At 33.1% G+C, this 22692-nt stretch overlaps 1 protein-coding gene across 3 annotated transcripts; it reads right to left on the bottom strand.

The window, feature by feature from the left end:
• Positions 1-63: 63 nt before the first annotated feature.
• On the bottom strand, positions 64-19883 carry LOC135137797 (uncharacterized). Of its 3 annotated transcripts, none has more exons than XM_064067533.1 (6): positions 19448-19883; positions 10075-10232; positions 4246-4967; positions 913-1184; positions 578-854; positions 64-512 (listed from the first exon to the last, which is right to left on the bottom strand). In XM_064067533.1, exons 1-6 carry the CDS (start codon positions 19622-19624, stop codon positions 136-138), a joined length of 1983 nt encoding a protein of 660 aa, XP_063923603.1. In that variant the 5' UTR covers positions 19625-19883; the 3' UTR covers positions 64-135. The 3 variants fall into 3 exon arrangements, with proteins under 3 accessions (XP_063923603.1, XP_063923602.1, XP_063923604.1); XM_064067532.1 differs by lacking the exon at positions 19448-19883 and adding an exon at positions 18904-19401; XM_064067534.1 differs by lacking the exon at positions 19448-19883 and adding an exon at positions 10322-10766.
• Positions 19884-22692: the final 2809 nt, after the last annotated feature.

Here is a 22692-nt window from a genome sequence, read left to right as displayed (position 1 = left end):
GACCAATAAAATACGTATATATTCAAACGCAATAAATTCTCTTCTTTTTCCTCAGACACATCGTACATACAACAGTTTATTAATCTCATATAAATAAAACAATATTACAAAATAACAGACTTACGTAACGTAGGATTACAATTTGGTAAAAATTCTGTCGTTCGACGTTTCGGCATCGTTGTGAATATCATCAGGTACGTTGTCATATTTGCTCCAATACTTCACTTTCGGGTCGGCCACTAAATCAGGCAGAACTTTTTCGTTCAGATTCAATAAAGTTAAAAACAATTTTGAATATTTCGGCATTTTTTTCTTGTAATTTTGAAAGTTCGTGCTTCCTATAAGTGTCGTCATCCAAATATCCGCCAAAACACTCAATGACATTTTGTTTTTTCGTTCGTTCGCGACCACTTTTTGTAAGTGCTCGAATAGAAGGAGGACTGTGTCTTTTCCGGGAAGTTCGGCAACCATTCGGCGAACCTCGTCACGGAGTATACTATCTTCGACTTTATCTGAAAAAAAAAGCAGCAATTACTCAGTAACACTGACTTATTTTTTTGTGAAAAAATGAATTTACCACAGAGGTCGCAATACTGGTGGAAAAACTCATCAGGAACGATCTTTCTTCGTAAATTCGCTAAATACTTCTTAAGAACGCAACAAAGATCGTGAATGTCGTTTTTCCCGTTGTTTAGTTCAGTCAGATTCTGTTTTTCCAGCATTTGCATCATTTGTTCGATTTTCGCCTTGGACCCGCTCTTTCGGTAGATGCCCTCGACTTCGATGTTGTTTTCGACAATCTGCGTCAGTCTTCGGACCACTTCGTAGGCAAAGTCGGGCGTCTTTGCGGGTTCCTGTAATTTTAAAATTAACACCTTTTTTGAAAAAGTTCACGACGAATTACATTCTTACGTCTAAATTTTTGTCGCTGTAGAACGTGAGGAGATCTTCGGTGATTTTTGTAAATTCGGTTGTTTGAGTTACTAGATCTGTGCAGTGCTCTTCGGGGAGGCCAATTAGAGACGGACCCCAGCAGATAGAGATGTTGTGGAGGTCCATTTTGTTGGCTTGTTTGTGCTGACAGACTTTGAGAAGGTGCTTTATTATGAAGAGAAGCGTTGATCGGTTGAGGGTTGGAAGGCTGTCGATGATGTAGCGGATTTCTTCTTTATTGTCGGGATTCACTAAGAGTACAAACAGATATTAGTAAAAATTTACGTAGAATATAGTAAAAATATACATATTCTCAAAACAAAATAGGATTACCAGAAAAGCATGAACTTCTGTCAAATAATGTTTATTACACGTCTATTTATGATTAAACATCTGCACACGAAGGAGATGAAGATGAATCAAGTGAAGCAGCATTCAAAATAGGGCCACACCAGGTAGACAAGAAAACAATAGAAGCATAATAAATATTATTTGACAGAAGTTCATTCTTTTATGATAATCCTGTTGTCTAGTAAATAATGCAAATACAATTGAAATATTTTGCACCAGCTCTGATTAAATTAGGTCACATTTTATGAGGCAAATTTAATTATTATTGGTTGACTGACTTTTAGCAAACTGAATCTATAATGTAAATATTGAGAGGCAAATGTTTTGTAAGCTAACCGATAATTTTAATAAGGCCACAACTGCAAATTGTTTTATTCAACAGAATAGATATAAATAGGTTTTCATAACCGAGTAATTAAAAGAATTACGACAGTTTTAATTCATAATAATAAAATTTATATTTCTGGATTTTAATAACAAAATACATATAAAATGTACATGTAGGGTGAGCTACGATGTGTGCGGTGAGTTTTGTTTTTGAGGCACACACACAACTTGTTTTTTTTTTTTTTTTTAATAAAACAGCGTATATTTTTACATATTCTCATTAGCTTTTCCCGGGCTTTATAATATAGTTTATTGAAATTCCGATGCGACGTTGCCACGTTATTCCAACTCTCCTGAATTTTTTTAGCAATGTAAGGGTTTACAAAAAAATCGCAGTACTGTTATTTCTAAATTCTGTGTTACAATATTTCGTGGAAAGATAAGAGCACGAAACTCTGACCATCAAGAAACAACTACAAGAGTTGGAGGAACAATGTTGTCACAATTTTCAAGCAAACTTCCCCCATATTGACCAAATAATCGGTTGCTAGGAACGTTTTCGTTCGTTAGGGTAGTAAACTGTTAATTTTAGCTTTGCAAGCGTCAACAAAGAACCCCTTTTTTCAATTTTCCATAGAGTTTCGATTTTATACTTTTTTGTTTTTTCAATTTTTAATTTTTTTTATTAAGATAACAAATAACATACCTTCTAAGAAAATAGAGGGCGAGTTGGCGGGGCTAGTACTTGGCAAGATTAAGACTGAACAATATTATGAGTAGTCACTGGAATGAACAAATGGTGTAGAAAAAACTAAACCCAGCCCCAATTCATTTCTTTTCTCCATTTTACTGAAATATGTTGTTTACTGCAAAATGGGAATTGAATTCTATTTTGGAAAACGGTAGAATCTAAGATTTAAACAAAGTAAGAAATGGCCCCGCCCACCCACCCCTACTCCGTTTTGATCTCTCATTTTATTGGCTCTGAAGAGCGGAACTTGGATTTTATGTTGATAAGTAATAGAATCCAGGATTACGTTTTTTTTAATACAATTTAATTTTTACTAAATTGTTCCAATTTTTAATTTTTCAGTTTTTCATTTCTTCCATTTTTCGATTTGCTTTCTCAGTTTTTCATTTTTTTTTATTAGTACTTGATAATATAAGACTGATTTTGGCAAATGACATACCCTCTAAGAAAATAAAGGGCGGGTGGGCGGGGCTACTGCTTGCTAAAAAAATTCTAAAACATTACAGTCGTAAATTATCGATATTTCAGTGTATTTTAATCAATCTTACTCTATTTTTTGTTTTGTGTCTTCCAAAAACTGCAATAACTATCAACTATAAATATAGAGAATACTTGACAAAAAAGAAAGCGAACAAATACCAGAATAAAATGCAGTAATAAAATATAGCGTGTTTTATTTGAAAAAACTGAAATATCGATGTTTGAAAATTGTAATTATTTTTTTATAAAAACACATTTATCAGGTTGTTCATTTCGTGTTTACTCAATTTTTTTTTTTTTCTAATTTAATGTTCTAAAAATAATTTGTAGTCATTTAATCAATGACCGGACCCGTGAGGTCGCCCATAAACTCGCGTCCACGCTGCATTGAGTGAGGGTTAAGTAGCTAAGTTGTAGTTTAAGCACAGGTTTAAGTAACTATGTCTGAATTAACACTGTGTATTTAACAGTTATTGTTTTTTCAATACTTTCCTCCATAGAAGTGAGTTTGTAACGCGATGATATAATAATAATAATCTGACACAAAAATGTTGGAGATTCATGTTTTAACTGTTGAAAATAACTTCAGAATTATTCTTTGTTTAAGCAACAAACGGCATCAAAAAAAGATCCACCAAATGAAAGTATTTTTTTTGTAGATCTGCAAAAGCACATTCCCTTATGTTGTAGGTTTCTATAGCCTATATGCAGCTTTTTTGCTTTTCCTTTTGCGACTTTTGTTACATCTTCGAATATTATATTAAATAACGGTGGGCTTAATATTCCACTCTGCCTCAGTTCATCTGTGGTTTCGAATTCTTCCGATTTTTTTTTATTCACTTTACTATCAGTCAGTATTGTAACGTACGCACTTGACTTTGTCACTGAAAAGAACTGTAAAATCGCAAAAAATAACAAAGAGAAACAAACTTAAGTGAACTTGTCAACACGCCAGCACGAAGGCAAATGTATAAACTATTAAATTGGAAATACCTCCTGTGGTAGAAAAGTCCACTATGACTAACAAAACAATGACGAACGCCTCTGAATCTAAATATTTAAAAACAGGAATAGTGTGTTTGACGCCGATGCTGGTTCTGCCACACACTGCTTTCTATTCAGACTCATGAAGGGTGGGGGAAGGAGGCGTGGTCACTAATGTTACGTATTAACAGTAGGTACTGCTCAAAAGTTACTTCCCACATTTTATTTTCTAAGCGACTGCGATTGGACAAACGAACTAGTACATTATGTATATGCGTTTGGAGTAGGCTATGACTTCAAATGTATACAATGGATATATAAACAAATAAATATTATACATATAATTTTAGAAACGTTGTTGTCTTGTTGAAAAAATACGTACATCTATTAATTAATAATTAGCAATAAAATGTACTCACTTAGGCTTTTTTTCAGTTGCTGGTACGTCTCGTACGATATCAGCGGCTGCTTCAGCTCCCTAAAAAACAACTTCAAGGTCCCCGTCAGAACATCGACATCATTCTTGTGCTTTTCCAAAACGTCCCACCTCCCAGAATTGATCTCAAACCGTATATTCTGAATAACAGCCAAATTAGCACTCGTCCTATACAACCCTACACTAGTGATGTTCGTCGGTTCTTCAATCAGCCGAATAATCTTCGTCACTACTTCCGGCACATGCTCATCAACATCGCACACATTCTCCAAAGTATTGCCAAAAATCGGCTCATTTTTAAGAATCCCTTTCGATTCCAAAAGATCTCTACTTGATCTTTTCTTCAACAGCTTCCGCAACTGTGACCATGGGCCTATGTTTTTGAAAGCGGACGTCGACGGGATTGTGTGGTAGGACTTTTCGTTTTCTTGGAAGATTTTTAGTTCTTTGGCAGTGGCGAATTCTAGACGGTAGATCGTTCGATCACAGTCCATCATCTCGAGTTCTTTTTTGCCGATTTGCTTCGTGCCCCTTTTTAGGGAGACGTTTTTACGTATGGTTTTGCTCATTCCTTTGCTATCAACGAGTTGGAGGACACCGTTGTAGGTGCGGAGGGTTTCTTTGGGGCGGACTTTGACGCAGATTTCTCTGCCGATTTCTAAATGAACGACGCCCCTAAACTCGAGGATGTCCTCTTTTTTCTTTCTGGAAGAAGAAAAGAAATGATTGTAATGAAACAACGTCTTTTAAATAGAAATTTAGTGAAAATAATTAATTAAAGCAATATTAGGCATCCTTTTATAGTGCTTATTCTCTTATTGGTCCCAAACAAAGAACGGGTTTTATTTTTTTTTTAATTTCTAATTTTAGGGTTCAATAATTTTGTTCAATACCCCTATTTTACAGTTTGTGGACTTTTGTACTATCAATTCTTTGCAGTATCTATTTGTTGGTAGTTTTTACATTATGATTGGCTGCAAAATTAGAATTTACAATTATTGATATTTCAAATCACACATTCGGGTCAATATTTGTGAAATATCTACTAATATCAGCTATAATAAATACAATCCCAAGGTAATTTTTTGATATTGGAAAAAATCTATGATGTTATCTCAAATTTTATTTGTTTGAGCGATATCTCAAATGGCCATCATGGACTAGATAATGTACGACAAATTTACGTAGCACGATTTACAAAAAAGTCAAAATTTATGCAGTGTGATGAATGGTTAGCTAATAGATGTGAAAACATTATTTGAAGAGGGGTTAAGGAAAATAACTAAAATAATTAGATAACATGGCATGTCACAGAATGTGAAACACCCTTAGGTAATTTAACTTAATTTTTTTAGTTTTGTCATTTCTGACATTCGATGTGACGTGACAAATCTTTTAAATTTCAAACGTCAAACTGACCGTCAAGCACAGATTACCTACATCAATATTTTCAAAATGACAGAAAAATAACGTCCAAGATTTTCTGGACGCGACTGTAGAAGGGTAAACACTGGTTTTTCCTAAAACCGGTTTTGAAGCTTTCAAGGTAATTTGTATATTTGTTCTACTACTCACAGGTTTGTAACTAAATATTTATTTACGTTATTTTTTTTCCGTGATTTTATCATAATTTCATTGCATGTAAATTCAAATGTCGTAGGTTTGGCGACCGAAAATTACGCATTGTTCGTAAATTATGGAATTTGACACAATCTCATAGAACTCATTTAGAGTTATATAAAATTATTATTTTCAAATAGGTATATGTACATTTAAAAGTTGCATGTTTAAAGCTTTCGATTATTATTTCGACAGAACTTTCCTCGCCTCTGGCTGTACTTGAGAAGTACAGGCGAAGGAAAAAATGTATTCTCAGCACATGCTTAACTTTGACTGTTTATCTGTATACACCGAAAGAATGTGAAGATTAAGCACGTAGCAAGTTGTCTGATTTTGAATGATTTTGTCGCGGCAAAAAGAACACATTTTTCAATTGTTCGATTTGCAATTTTTCGGTTCTTTTTTTTAATTTTCTTTAATTTTTCAGTTATTCGATTTTTCAATTTTTCGATTTTATAGTTTTTTTTTTCAATTTTTCATTTTTTTGTTTCTTCAATTTTTAGATTTTACAGTTATTCAATTTTTCATTTTTTTTGTTAGTACGTGCTAAGATAAGTCTGATTATGGCAAATGGCATACCCTCTAAGAAAATAGAGGGTGGGTGGGCGGGGCTAGTACTTGCCAAGATAACACTGAACAATATTATGAGTAGTCACTGATAGGTATGCGGGGCTACTGTTTGCTTATAAGACTCTAGAAAAAGCTAAACTCCGCCCCGCCCACCTATTTTCTATTTTGACAAAGGGTAGAATCTAAGATTTGACACAAAGTAAAAAGTGGCCCCACCCACCCACCCCTATTTCGTTTCGGTCATTCGTTCTTATTGGCTTTGAAGAACGGAAGTTGGATTGTATGTTGATAAATAGTAATAGAATCTAGGATTACATTCTTTTTTAATACAATTTAATTTTTACTAAATTGTTTCAACTTTAGATTTTACAATTTTTCTATCACCAATTTCACGAGTTTTTAATTTTTCAGTTTTTCATTTTTTTTTTTTGTTAGTACTACTTGCTAACATAAGACTAACTTTGGGAAATGACATACTCTCTAAGAAAATAGAGGGCGGGTGGGCGGGGCTAGTATTTGCCAAGAAAAGACTAAACAATATTAGGAATAGTCATTGAAATGAAGAGGGGGTAAGTGGGCGGGGCTACGACTTGCTTATAAGAGTCTTTAGAAAAAAAGCTAAACTTCGCTCCGTCCACCTCTTTTCTATTTTGACAAGGGGTAAAATTTGAGATTTAAAACAAAGTAAAATGTGGCTTCGCCCACCCACCCCTATTCCGTTTTGATCATTCATTCTTATTGGCTCTGAAGAACGAAAGTTGGTTTTATGTTGATAAATAAATAGAATCTAGGATTAAATTTTTTTTATTACAAGTTAATTTTTATTAAATTGTTCCAATGTTTAGATTTTACAATTTTTCGATCAGCCATTTCACATACACTCTAAGAAAAGAGAGGGCGGGTGGGCGGGGCTAGTACTAATATAAGACTGAACAATATTAAGAGTAGTCATTGAAATGAAGAAGGGGTTGGTGGGTGGGGCTACTGTTTGCCTAAAAGACTCTGTCGAAAAAAGCTAAACTCAGCGCGTTCCTATTCCGTTTTGATCGTTTAACCTCATAGAACTCATTTAGAGTTATATAAAATTATTATTTTCAAATATATATATATACATTTAAAAGTTGCATATTTACAGCTTTCGATTCTTATTCCGACAGAACTTTTCTACAGGCGAAGGAAAAAATGCATTCTCAGTACATGCTTAACTTTGACTGTTTACCTGTATACTTTGATTGATTTTGTCGCGGCAAAACAGTGCAGGTGGCTAAAATTATTATTAATAAATGCTACAATGGAGCAAAACGGTCTGAATTTTATTATGGATAATTACTGTATTGTATTACCCTCACTCCTAAAGCTCAATTAATAATAAATTTAGTTTTTTAGAGAAATAATAAAGTTGATTCGCCTGTTATAGTGTAGATGTATGAGGTATTCCGTTGAAAAAGTCATCAAGTTGATCTTGATTTCTTGTCAACATTTTGAGGTTTGTCTAAAATTTAATAGGTGACAGCTGACGCGAAAATTCAGTTGTACCCAGTAGTATGAACTGATGAAACAACACATGCGTTTTCTTCTATTAAAAACGCCTACTTAATGACTTTCTCAATTCAGAAATATTAAAACATGTTACTAAAGCGCAACCGAATTTCTTGGAATTACGTCATCGACTTTCTAGAGGGGACGAATAAATAAATTTTGACGTTGTACTGTAATAATCATTAATTTAAGTTCTTCCCAAAATTTCAAAATTGTAAAATTTTCTTTTGTCAATTTTATATTTTATTTAATAACCCGTGTATATTGCATATCACACTAGAAGTTTCAAGCGAAACTTAACAAAATTTTGAGATAACGTCGTCAAGGTTTATGGAACGGATGAATAGATGAATTCTGATTAGCGATTGTACGATAACCTTGAATTTCTTAAAATAGGTTTGATATTTCTCAACAATCGTGCAGTAGTTTCGAAGATAATCGGACTAATAAAATCGCTAGCATTGACAATGACGACAGACGGGACAAACGGGATACCTACTTTCTCACATTCCTAGGATCTACGAAATGTCGGAAAATTAGGTATTCGGCAAATAGACTTTATTACAATACTTCCGTCATTTTCGCTTGGATAGTAAAAATATATGGGTCTGTCGGGGAGGTATATCTGATGTGTGCCACGTGGTAGTCAAGAAAGTTCACGTGACAAAGTATCGAAAAAAGGAAGCGCACTGGAGACTGACTACGTTCATATTTTCTCGACGTTTCATGACCCCTAGTGTGCCAAAAAATAGGTATCCCATATCCGTCTGTCTGTCTGTCGTCCGTGTAAATTTTTATTAGACAGATAACTGCCGAATTCCGAAACTGCTGTACCAATTGTTGTCAAATTTTGTGCGTATTTTAGATGGTAGATGGTAAAACGCTAACGAAAATTTATCTAATTGTACCGAGGAGGGTGGAATAAGAACGGAGGGAGCATGTCGTATGCTTTCAATGGTACGGTTTTGGCCCAAAATCAACTACCGCAAACACCGTTTACGGTCGGTCTGTCGACTGTGCGCATGTGCGAGCTGGCTACAAACCTCGAGAAAAGCCCATCGTACTCCATGGGCGTACATCTCAGTTATTTTGTACCATCACGTGCTGTATATCTTTATACTTTAAGCCGTTTTGTTTTTAATAAATTCAACATGGTGAACTGCAAACTTTGTAAGTCGTGGAATGGAAGTAAAGAATCTGTGAAAGACAGACTTAGTTTTCATAAGTAAGTAATAAATGTATAACTTGAGTAACTTTGCCCGCCACTGTTTAGCGATTCTCTCGAAACTGGGGGCGTGGTTTAGCCGAGCGCGTATTCCAAACACCGTCATAAACGGTGTCTAGATTTCGGACGGTCGGTACCACATTTTTCGACCGTATTATCCCTCCGTTCTTATTCTACCCTCCTCGAATTGTACCCACCAATAATATTATGATCTTCGCCCAACATTTTACGCAGTAAAGCATATTTAAATTTTATAAAATAATGTCCTCATGTATTATTATTTTTGTATGGATTTTTTTTTGTTTTATTCATCAAATCAAGAATATTTCAGCCCATTTTTTAAAAATGTAAAAATACACTAATGTCGCTCCCGCCTGTATTTAATAATTATAAAATAATAAATGTCATAATAGTAACATTCACTCACCCAAAAAAATATTCGGACTATTTCTTTTCACTAGTTCTCACTGACACATGTATCAACATAATGTTGATATCAAAATTAGCACTTACTTGAATACTACGATGTGATTAATACATTTACTTATGATCAGTTAGAGACAAAAGAGACGAATTTGTATTTTACAAGTCACTGTACGTCAAATTCTATTGTTACCATGATACTATATTTTTCAGTGACAATATCTATCAACCACTGACGTCAAAATTAGCGGTTATTATCTTTGTAGATGTGGTTAACATGGTTAACAAAGACAGAAAAACAAATAATTTCTACGATTTTACGACTCATTTAAAATATGTATTTGTAACACATTGTCATTGTTGCATAGGTGCCAGATCTTCCGGTCACTACTCCCCAAAGTGACAAATCTGCCAATCTGTCAACCAGGTACTTACGTCAAAGTTGGCGCGTACGTCCTCGGTCGCTCCGGTTTAATGTTCCTAACAGTCGTTCTAATCTGAACTTCTTCATCTTCAGGAAGTGGAAAATTTCCCGGCTTGCTGACACTCGCAACCAAATGTTTCGGCTCATTTTCGCAATCGGTGATCAGGTCCTGCAAATTTACACAAATTGTTAAAGCACACAAGAGTTGAGGTTACATATATCGCGAAATACAATTTTTTTCAATTTAATTGTATGTACCTCTAACTGTCTTCGCTCGTTTTCGGGCAAACGATCGAACGCGATTGAATGCCTTGTCATTTTTTTACTTATGTACAATAATTTTTTATAAAATAAATAACGAACACATGACCACAGGTCGAAGCACTCAGAAAGTGGGATAAAAAAGGTATTACGTTGATGTAAACATGCGCGTTATGATAACACTGATAAAAATTGTACACAGTTATCGCCCCACTCGGTGTTTATTTGCTTTGATAAATTTGACAGGTTTTATTGGCGATTGCAATTAGCGCCAAGTGAGGACGGCGGTTTAAATTTTTTTATTGCGGTTGACACTCGTCGGAAATTCGTCTACACGCTGTTGGGGTTTTAGGTTCGGGGAATTAATTTTGATTGTGTAAATGTAATTCAACACTACTGGGTTGCCACCAACAGAGTGCTGAATGTCAAAATTTTTAAACTGCTATAGTTTTATGAAAATCGATATGCCGGGTGTTTTGTCTCAAGTCCTCAAGTTATTTGTCAATTTTGTTAAAGTCTAACTAATCGTGAAATTCATAGCACTTACTTCCGGTTTTACCGGAAATACGTTTTTGAAAAGATTATAGCTTATTCAGTGCAATAATATCATAATATAAGATTTATTATCGAATTATAGTTAACAATCTTTTTTTTGTCAACAGTACAAAGTTTCAAAAAGAACTTATCTAATCATATTTACTGGAAAATTTTGTTATGTCACCCAATATAAATTTAGTAACATTGATGGATGAAACAATAAGGTTACCACAGCGGTTGTGCCATTTAAAAAGTTAAGTTGTCTTCATACTACGATCAGTTCTATTTCAAATCTTTAATGCAGTGGCGAAACCAAAGAATATTTAGGTATAGGCGAACCTTGCGTTAGGCGCCCCTCCCCTACACATACAAATGCAATTTTACAGAACAGTTTTATTTATATTTTTTAATAAGTAAAACAGATACTATGATAAAATATAAAAAAAAAGAAAAAAATTCGAGATTATACATATAGGTATATAATATGCATAAATCAATAAATATTATATAAGTTCAAAATAAAATCAACATTAAAAAACCTGTCGCACCGATTACATGTTTCTAAAAAAAGATTAATATGACATAATTCTTGGTATAGTTTTGGAAATTTCATTCTACCCTATAAAATTTTATTGACGATAACGAGACGGACAGTAGTACAATGGTAAGAAATATTTATGGCTCACACCAGTTCACTCGAATTTGTCTGAGAATATTTGCCAGGTAGTTGTACTCATAAAATAATGGTCATTTCCGTTCATAAGTAACGATGGTCCAAGCTCGGACCTGGATTATTCTGGTTTCTAACATCTGAGGATTACGGGCACACGACAACTTAAGTTGTAACTACTGTGCGTTTCGTTATTGCCAATAAAATTTTATAGGGTACAATGAAATTTCCAAAACTATACAACATAATTTTTGGACGAATTTGGCGCCCCTTGTCGTTGGCGCTCCTAGGCAAGGGCCTACTCGGCCTATAGCTAGTTTCGGCACTGCTTTAATGCGATACTGTTTTATTGGTTTTCGATCGTATAATTTATTTCCTATAAAATCCACCAAATGACAGTAATAAATGTTTCATGATAACTTTCTAATGTTTTCATTACTCATTTCATTACTCAAGTTTTGTTTTGAAAACATGTAATTATTGTTGGTTCTTAAAACGTCAAAATAATTTTCCCAACATTTTTTTTTCTTCATTTTTTCAGTCACCTCAAGTTTTTAAAGTGAAGATGAATTTTCTAAAATCAAAATTACAAAGTTTTTTTTTTTCTTTAGTTGGGTTTGTTTTTGTTTTCTGTTGCCTTTAACTGCAGTCTGTTCACCCGATTCAGGAATACCGAAAAACAAAAATTTTGACAAAATGTTTTGTTGATATCATAGTGTGTAAAAAGAATGGAGTACCCAACACATCTTTTACATCATAAGAGTAAGGAAAATATCTTAAAGTGATATTGTTAAGAGAAAACAGTGTAATCAACTGTGCTTAAACTTAGTATTTTTGATAGATAGATACTCCTAAAATTTATTAAATGTCAACTTCAAAGATTTACACTTGATACAAAGAATAAAAATGTTGACAAAATAAATGTAGTTGATGTGAAATTTATGAGTCAGAAAAAAATTTTAGTACCAACAAAAATATAATAAATACTCTAATATGTGCATTACAAACTGTGTACCTTGTTCCTTATTGACTAACTGATAAAGCAGTTATTTATGGAAGTCATTCCGTATATGACATTTTGCATTATTACCTACTTCGTTAAATACTTTTTGCGTACATATTACTAAAGTTGAGTTCATTACAAAGAGCATCTAGAAAAATTACACTAGACGGCGGTAACTTATTTTCTAGTTTTTTGATGTAAAATGTACTAAGACAACAACAAAAAAAAAACACTATACAAGGCAGCCATGGAATTTTGAAGAATTGTCTTTCATAGAATTTTCCTCTCTACGTTGAAAATGCAACGATCAAAGACAAACTTTCAGAATTTCATGGCTGTTTTTAATTGTGTTTTTTATTGTTCTATCGGTATAACATCTTCTCAAATTTTTACCTAATATTTTTGTTGCTACTTTTAAAGGTCCAAAAAATTAGGTTATGAAATTTTAATAATAATCAATGACAAATTTTTGTTTAAATTAAATGCCACTGTCAACCACGTACAAGATGTAAGAAAGGTAAAACATGTTTAAAATGGTAAATTTGTATAGAAAAATATCAATTTGACAATTACGCTCCGCCGCTCGGTCTGACAAAGAATGAAGAATTAATTCATTACGGTTAAGATCTCTTTTGGTTATTTTTTTAATTAATACATTCAGTTTGCTGCATAACACGCTTACTTAAGAACATATTTTACATGGTAATTTCTCGTAGAAAAATAAGGATTTTACAATTAAGCTCCGCCCCTCGGCTTACGACGAATAAAAAAGAATCATCAGAATTGAGATAGGGCGGGTGGGCGGGGCTTATATTTGGCCTTTTTTCTTAATATACATAGCCATCTTTTCATAACAAGAAACTTAAAACATGGTTAAAATGGTAAATTTTTGCAAAGAAATGTGGGTTTTAAGTTTCATATTGTGAAAAGAACTCTACACATATTAACACAAAAAGGAAAACTGTAAGCCCGCCCACGCGTCCTATCTCAACTGTGATGTTTTTTTTTTATTCGCCGTGAACCAAGGGGACGAAGTTTAACTGCAAAATACTTATTTCTTCACAAGAAATTAAAATCATGTTTTTGAGTATTGTGTTGTTCAGAGAATACTATGTATATTAAGAAAAAAAAAATATATAAACCCCACCCACCCACCCCGTCTCAATTGTGATGATTTTTTTATTCTTAGAAACTTAAAACACGCCCCTAGGTCTGCCAACGAATGAAAACTTCATTACTATTTATATCAGGGCAGGTGTGGGTGGGGCTTAATCTTTGGCTTTAATTTTTTCTTAATATACATAGTATTCTTTGAATAACACGAGACTTAAAAAAATGTCTTATATGGTAATTTCTTGTAGAGAAATAATAAGAATTTTGTATTTAAATTCCGTCCTTTAGCTCTCAACGATTAAAAAAATCATCACAATTGAAATAGGGCGGGTGGGCGGGGCTTATTTTTTGCCTTTTTGCTTAATATACGTAGTTGTCTTTTCAGAACAAGAAACTTAAAACATGTTTAAAATGGTAAATTCTTGTAGACAAATATGGATCTTGTAAATAAGCCCCGCCCCGCGATCTGACAACGAATGAAAAGTTCATCACAATTGAGAATTGAGATAGGGGCGGGTATTGGTGGGGCCTAATCTTTGGCTTTATTTTTTTCTTAATATACATAGTATATTCTTTAAACAAGACGATACTCCAAAAAAATGTATTTAACTTCTCGTAGAGAAATAAGGATTTTGCAGTTAAGTTCCGTCCCCTTGGTTAACGGCGAATAAAAAAAATCATCACAATTGAGAGAGGGTGGGTGGGCGGGGCTACATTTTGCCTTTTTTTCTTGTTATGTGTAGAGTTATTTCGACAACAAGAAACTTAAAACATGTCTAAAATGGTAAATTTTTGTAGTAATCAACTTATATGTCTTTCTACAGCCCCTTTAAATACGGCAAAAGTTGAACATCAAAGTTACTATTAACGGCAACTTGGCAACGCAGTTTATAAATGACAATTTTCAGCTCTAAAAGCACCTTCAGCGAGAACAGCAACTGCAACGGTAAGTTTATAAATCCCACTGCTAACGTCATCAAAAAAAGATGTGCATGGAATAGTTGCAAATCTGACAAAAATCTACAATTAATTTTCTGTAGAGGACATAATTTTGAAAAATTTACGACTGAGACGCCCCGTGGAAGCCGCCAGCATTTCTTCCCAAGAAGTGGTTCAGTGGACTACATTGGAACTTTTCAGATTCATCATAAAATTCTGAGTCTGTTTCGAGTCTAGCGATGTGTCTAAGATTTTTTTAACCATTTGTGTTTCGGTGGCTTCATGTGAAAAAAGCTTTTCACAATTAAAGTTTATAAAATCGTGCTTAAGGTCCACAATAAGCTACGCGCGACTAAACAATCTTTCCATTTTATCAATTGAAAGACAGGAAAGTAAATTTTGATAGTGTCATAGAATATTTTGACAAAACCGAAATGGAGTCAAGCAAGAAAACGATGCAAAAAAATTATTCCATGGCTGACTAAAGGATGTTTTTTTTTCGATCATAAGATACATACTTTCCAAAGTATAAGCAGTTGAGTTACACTTGAATATAAAGTTTATATTCCATTTTTTTTTGTCAAGAATTTTGTCCTAACACAATCAAGGTTTAATATTTATATGTAAACAGACTACAGTTACCAATGCTAAATATGAAGGTGAATCAGTTTAGAATTAATTTGATATAAGCGATTTTACTTGCAAAATAAAATATGAGAGGGTGTCCTAACAAGATAGTCATTTTTTACTTCTAAAAGGATAGTTAGGAGAAGTAGCGGGTGTTGAATTGAAACAGTTGTCAAGTTGGCGTTGCTTTTTTAATAGAAGACAATGTAGCGAAAAACGCATGTGTTTTATTAATTCCTACTGCTGTGAACAATTGACATTTTCGCGTTGTCAGCTTTCGTCGGTTAAATTTTAGGGTTATTGTAGACCTGTGTTGTAGATATCTTGACAATGTTTACAAAAATCAAAGCCAACTTGATGACTTTTTCAACTGAGCACCCGTTATTATAGGTTATTTTGACGACTATTTAAAGATTTTTTCGAGGGAGTTTCACGTCTCGTAGATCGTAGAATACGAAAATGTGGGTTTGCATTTTTCGTCAGTCAGTCGCTATCACTTGAATTTCAAAATTTGTCTGTTTGTCGTCTACTGAATTGATATTTTGCAATACTATAAGGTATATAACTTTATATAGGTTTTCCGAAAAAAAAATGGAGTAATTTACCTTGAAACACTGTATTCTATATGCAGGTCATAAGACTAACAATTAATTGCACAGAATGTGTCAAAAAATTATACCGGGTGATAATTCAATGCTATTCACATGTTAAGTGAGTGGCAGTATTTATCCCCCAATGATTTCATAGCAACGTCGTAAAGGGAAAAGTTACAGAGGATTCATAATAGAAATTTTCAAAAAATGCCGGAAATAATTTATTTCTCGAGGTTGAAATCTACAAAAAAAAACCTTCAGATAACTTTCAAAGATGGTCGAAAAATGGTCGAAGATTTCATAAGGAAATATTTTGGGAAATATTCGGTTTGAAAATCAAATTTTTTAACAATCTTAAATGATGTGGGTATCTACAAAAATTTCTTTAGGTAATTTTCGAAGTGGTCGAAAAATGGTTAAATATTTCACAAGGGGGAATATTGTAAAATTGAGCTTTGGTAAAAATATGGAGTGTTCATGGTCCGGGAGTAAGATTTTCGAAATATTCCATTTGGAAGTCAAATTTTTGAAAAATTTCCAAATTTCGAAGAAATGAAGCTGAAAAGAGCTTCTGGAGGTGTACCTAAATCTTCAATTCACATTCCTATATTATTATAAAAGTTGTTATCATTGCACAGACTTCCATTTTTTTCTATGAATCGAAGAATACTGAATGAAATTTGGGAGCTACTTCATAGTTGTTGTGCCTATTTCATTCAGAGACTATTTAGATAATGTTTCCTTAAACAAGTTCAATAGAGAGCTAAATCAAACCGAACAACAAAAAAAATTCCTGAGACCCTCGGACGTTATTTTTTTGTGTTTTTGGTCTCTAAAAGATTTATTTCTTACATTATACGTAATCGAAACATTTTAATACAATTTTAACTGTAGCTTTATTGTGTAAAACCATAAGTGATAAGACTGATAAGCTTAATTTGATGAAGTTAAGTTAAAAATTATTTAAATCTAATTGCACAGGATTATTAGATAAATGTTAATAGCGTATTTTTAAAATTTTATTTTTATCTACGATGTTTAAGACTAGAAGATAAAGAAAAACGCCGCGAGCATTTGCCAAAATCAGTCTTCTCTTAGCAGCTTCTAGCCCCGCCCACCCACACTCTTTTTTTTTAGAGGGCATGTCATTTGCCAAAATCAATTTTATCTTACGAAGTACTGATGACTAACTTTTACAAAAAATGATTAAAATTTGGAAATAGGACGAGCTTATTTATATGCACTAGGCAGGCATTTTGAACATTTTCTCTAGTCTTTGCTTGGTTATGCTTTAATGGGTTTTTATTTTGTTGGTTTTGGTTTATTAAAAAAATAAAAGGTGGATTTCAGTCACCATCGTCTAAGAAATCAGAAAGTAAACCAGAGATAATTATTTTTCTGGGACATCCAAAACCCCCGTACATAACGTACTGAAGAGTTAATCCGCCATTTTCCAGACACCCGGTATATCAAAACGAATCACCAGTCACTGCTATAATTACTACAAAGCATAATTAGTGTTACATTGTACATATCCGCATATGTATCTATACCGATTCGAAAATTTACTGACCTCAGTTCAAATTAATTAATGAAAAATAAAATATTTTGGAACATTATTGAAACACGTGCTAACTTATCATGACATGCAACATTTTTTTTTTATTTTATCATGCCAATAACGTAAATGATTTTCAAACAATCTAAAAAGTTATCATGCACCTGATGTTCTTGAACTGTAATAAGTAAAAAAGAATTATAGCATTAAAACCTAATATATAAATGTAAAATAAGAATATTTCTACGCGTGGTTAAGAAGTCCAGATATAATAAAATATAATTAAAAAATAAATCTATCGGTTGTTCACTTTTTACAAAAAGTAGCACACAAAAACTCTATTAAGTTGTTTATTTACAATTAATTTGCTTCATTTTTGAAACACAGCAAATAATGCATACGTGTCAGGGTTATTTTTAATACAGATTTGTTTAACATTAGCGAAGATATTTGTAACTGTGAAATTTGAATTTCACTCAATATTTGTGAGATAATCGATACAAAATCTGCTATTTTTCGAAGCTGTGCATGCTATACGGCCTATTTAAAATGAGACTCACTTATCTACCTAAAATTTCAGTTTCAAAATAATTATTATAAGTGTCTAATAAAATATAAACCACCATCAAAGGACAAAGAATAAACGACAGTGGAAATCTGCATTTTCGTATCTCGTGTACTGCGCAGCGCCTTTGATTATTAACGTTCTGGAAGAAAAAAGTGACGTATGTTATCCTTTTTGACAGTTGTACAATTTGTCAAACATTAGCAATACTACCAACTAGTGAACTTATTATTTTATAGAGTAACATCTGTAATAATTTTTAAATGGTATGAAAACATTGTTGATTTTTCACAAGAACAAATATATAATATTGATTAAAGATGCTAAACACGTAAATTAGAACCACCAAGCTGGTGGACAATTCATGATTGTGCCTTGAATGAATGAAAAGAAGTCTGTTTTCGTTGAATATTGCGTCAATTTTTGTGGGAAGTACGTCGACAAAATTCTCCATGTTCCATATTTAACATAATAAGTTGACATCACTCACATACTACCACGAACAAAAAATTTAGTGTTTATAATTAATCCATTACTTTCTGAATTTGTTTGTTTAACTGTTGTAAACACAAAAATTTATAGAGCATGCAACCCAAGTCGTTATAGCCGCATTCCCACCTGTTATTTTGATTAATAATTCAAATTTTATTATGACTCATATCTAAACAAACAACCTAGCAATTAAACAGAAAAATCCTCTTTAAGTGTAAGCAGAAAATTTTCCTCTAATAAACCACGACTCTCCAAGTACAAATGTACATTCCACAGCGTGAATAATTCTTCCGGCTGCTGATAATTACACCGGATGGGTAGCGCTATATTTGTGATTGTGACTCCATCATTGCACTCATTATTTTGTCCTTCACCATGTAAATGCAGCCTCTACGTCAATAAATTTTTTCATGTTTGCACTGATAGTGTATCAGTCAGTGTTCTTGACCCCTTTATAAAACTTATAAAATCGTAATGTCTACCTCGTTCTCGAGAAAATTTTCGTCCTCCCCGTAGTAAGTGTGTCTTAGATGTTTCTTCCACATAATGACATCTTCAGGGAGATCGTCCGGATCCAAACACTCGTAGAGAATCGGCGCGACTTTCAAATTTTCCACCTCCTCGTCCACAACGACCGACACTCGACAGACCTCTCCATACTTCAAAGCGACTTTCTTCGCATTTTCACTGTAACACTCCCAGAGATTCTCGTACGAAGCACTCAAATTGTTCATTTCTTCGTATTCGCAAGGAAGAAGCACTTCATCGTAATAGTCTATGTCGTACCGCAGTTTCTTCAGCCATTCTACCACGCACCGATTCCACATTGTGTCGGCTCCACAATTTTTCTTTTCTGTTATGACCACATCCGTTCAACGATAGCGTTGTCGTTCTTTATGTTTTCGAGCAAATAATGAGCTCATTGATAAGATGCGGCGCTCCCAATTACGAAATTGTTACTCATTCGGCCACATTTCACCCAATTGCTTCAATTAAAAGCTAAGGAGTACATTAAAAATTACTTACGTCATCGCTTAGGAGGTTGATGTACCAATCGGATTTGCTCTTGAAGAGGTTGGTTTGGGGATGTCTGACCTGGGAGGGGAAGTCCACGTCGAGGGTGTCGCGGGGCTGGATTTTGACGACTTCAACGGTGGGTTTTTGCTGACGTCTTTCGGTTTTTTCGAAATGGCGTGAATTCATGTTTGTGCGAGGAACACTCCGATGGCGGAATGATAAGATAGGATTTTTATCGATTGTGAAAGAGGAGCGATTGGCTGATTGGAGAGAATATGATGATTTGGTGTGGGTATTTTTGTTTTGATTAAGGTGTGTCTAAGTTGTGGGGGATTAAGGTGATATGGGTTTATAATCGGGTTTTCAAATCATTTCCGAAAAAGGCGGATTTTGCAAAACAAGTAGAAGAGGAAAAGTACTAAAATTATTATCTATCTGTACGAGATTCTTTAAAAGTAACCACGCGTAGTAGTTATCGCAAAATATCAATATTATTATAATGATAATTGAATCACATATTGGGAAAACCATCTTCTAGATTTATTTTTTATATTTTTCAAGATCATGATTCATAGTTACAATGTATTATGCAACTACACAAACTGTATAGTTTTATGGAATATTGCTCATTCGGTTCATGTAAAATAAAAATCCATTCGAAGAAAATGAATAGAATCATTGCTGGTCTCAGCTGCCATTTAAAACCGAATTTTCATGGCTTAAATAAAGGTTAGCTAAAAAAAAGTACACGCCATTTTTGCTTTTACAATTGTCATTTTTTGACATTTATCAGTATGATTTAATCTCCGACATGCTAAATTCTTTCCAAGGATAACTCGATTACAAATTCTGTGGCTCGCCTCCATTAAATAATACTGTAAGCTATTTATAAGAATTTGCAAACTGTCATTAATCGTTCTAATTTTTACTCCTCGAATACTAACTATGAAAGTATGGTACTAAAGTCACCCAATGAAGGAATAAATGAATCTCTAATCTCTTGTTTCCGTTCCTCTGTCTGTCGAAATCTGTCTAGCAATTTATTCGACAGATAATCTCCGAAACCACCGTACGTTTCGCTGAAATTTATACACACGCTTTTTTATCTGTGTGCTAATATTTATTGTTTTCACGTGTACGTTTCGTTAACACAAAAAAATGTTCAATGGTTGCTGGGTAACAATAAGTTGCTATGTGGTAAAAATTTAGTTTACGACGTCGAAAAGTTACGGTCAAATAAACCGTCGAAGAGCTGTAACGTCAACATCACTATATTTATAAATAAATTTCATGGCCTACTAGACGACTTTTTTCGATCATGTGGTGTAAAGAAAATGATTAATTGGTGTTTCGAAGTGATTAAAATAAATACATAATTGAAGTCCAATAATTATTGGACTTCAATTATAATCAATATTTAAACAAATAACAACTTTTGAGCAAAGTATAGTTTTATAAGAATTTAAAATTCTATGACGTAATTCTATATATTTAGATACTTTTTTTGCAAAAGTATTAGTTTCAGTTTTTACAAATAATTTTCTTTTTCTTTTTTGTAAGCAAAATTAAATTTATTCGACAGATAATCTCCGAAACCACCGTACGTTTCGCTGAAATTTATACACACGCTTTTTTATCTGTGTGCTAATATTTATTGTTTTCACGTGTACGTTTCGTTAACACAAAAAAATGTTCAATGGTTGCTGGGTAACAATAAGTTGCTATGTGGTAAAAATTTAGTTTACGACGTCGAAAAGTTACGGTCAAATAAACCGTCGAAGAGCTGTAACGTCAACATCACTATATTTATAAATAAATTTCATGGCCTACTAGACGACTTTTTTCGATCATGTGGTGTAAAGAAAATGATTAATTGGTGTTTCGAAGTGATTAAAATAAATACATAATTGAAGTCCAATAATTATTGGACTTCAATTATAATCAATATTTAAACAAATAACAACTTTTGAGCAAAGTATAGTTTTATAAGAATTTAAAATTCTATGACGTAATTCTATATATTTAGATACTTTTTTTGCAAAAGTATTAGTTTCAGTTTTTACAAATAATTTTCTTTTTCTTTTTTGTAAGCAAAATTAAATTTCATATTCTCTCACAAGATCTCTAATAACTCAGAAAAAAAGTATAATTTTTAGGAAATGAAGGTTGGTTGAAAATCAGCAAAATTTACTTAATGTAGATTCCGTTTGACGTCAAAAATTTATTGGTGGTTGTAGCAGAAAAAAAGGGTTTTAACTGATGCGTTGAAAACAAACTTAGCTATGAAAACATTTGCATGTTTTTTCCTCAAAATTTTTGGTCAACTGTGACGGAACAATAATTTTCTCGCACTTTCGTCACTTTTGAAGTTTAAAATGCCTGAAATTTGACGTAACCCAGAAAATAATTACATAGAGTTAAGTCTAGAGATCTTGCTGGCCACACTATTGGACCACCTCTTTCCATCCATCTGCAATTAAATTCTTCATCCAAGTAATTTCTAACAATTCTAAAAATGTGGTTGAGCACCATCTTGCCTAAATTCACTAGTTTCCGAGATTTATCTGTCAAATAAAATCGCCAGCAGACATATTTTCCAACAAAGATTTTTTTTTGTAATAATTAGTTTTATTATTTTGAATAGGTACCTAATAAAAGTATTTGTCGATAGTTCCGACCAAAATTTTGAAGACTTTTTTAGTATAACCCGCATACGCAACCCCAGCTATAAAATTATAGATTATTATTAGATTGGAGGTCAAGTAACATGTTACACTGCACACTTAGATGAAATTAAATGAAATTTACTCAATAATGCGTTTGAGATGACATCATCGATTTTTGTAAGCGGTGAGAGGAAAATTTTTGTCGGCCTTTTTATGCCTTTGCAACAAACAGTACAGTTATTTCGGCAAGAATGTCCAATAAATTCCCAACAAGCAATTAAGATAAAACTGCATTTTCGTGTTCTATAAAATTTTAAATATCAGGAGAAAATGAAATGAAACATTTGTTCCACTAATTTTGTGAAAACACTTTAAAGTATATTGTTTAAATTACCGTAGGAAGGAGTGACCCAACGTAAACCTGTTTCGCTTTTTTTGTGAACACAAAGAATTAAAATACCTACACCGGGTGTCTGAAAAATGGCAGATTAACTCTCCACTACGTTCTTAATAATCAACTGGTGACTCTCGGAAAAATAGAAAAAAAATTCTTCTCATATTTTGGTGGAGTTTAATGATTTTAAAATT

The sequence above is a fragment of the Zophobas morio genome, unplaced genomic scaffold (genome assembly GCF_036711695.1).
Source record: "Zophobas morio isolate AGI-343-1 ecotype UQ-CSIRO unplaced genomic scaffold, CSIRO_AGI_Zmor_V1 ptg000030l, whole genome shotgun sequence".
In the NCBI taxonomy this organism is placed as follows: domain Eukaryota; kingdom Metazoa; phylum Arthropoda; class Insecta; order Coleoptera; family Tenebrionidae; genus Zophobas; species Zophobas morio.
This window is presented reverse-complemented; position numbering and strand designations above follow the sequence as displayed.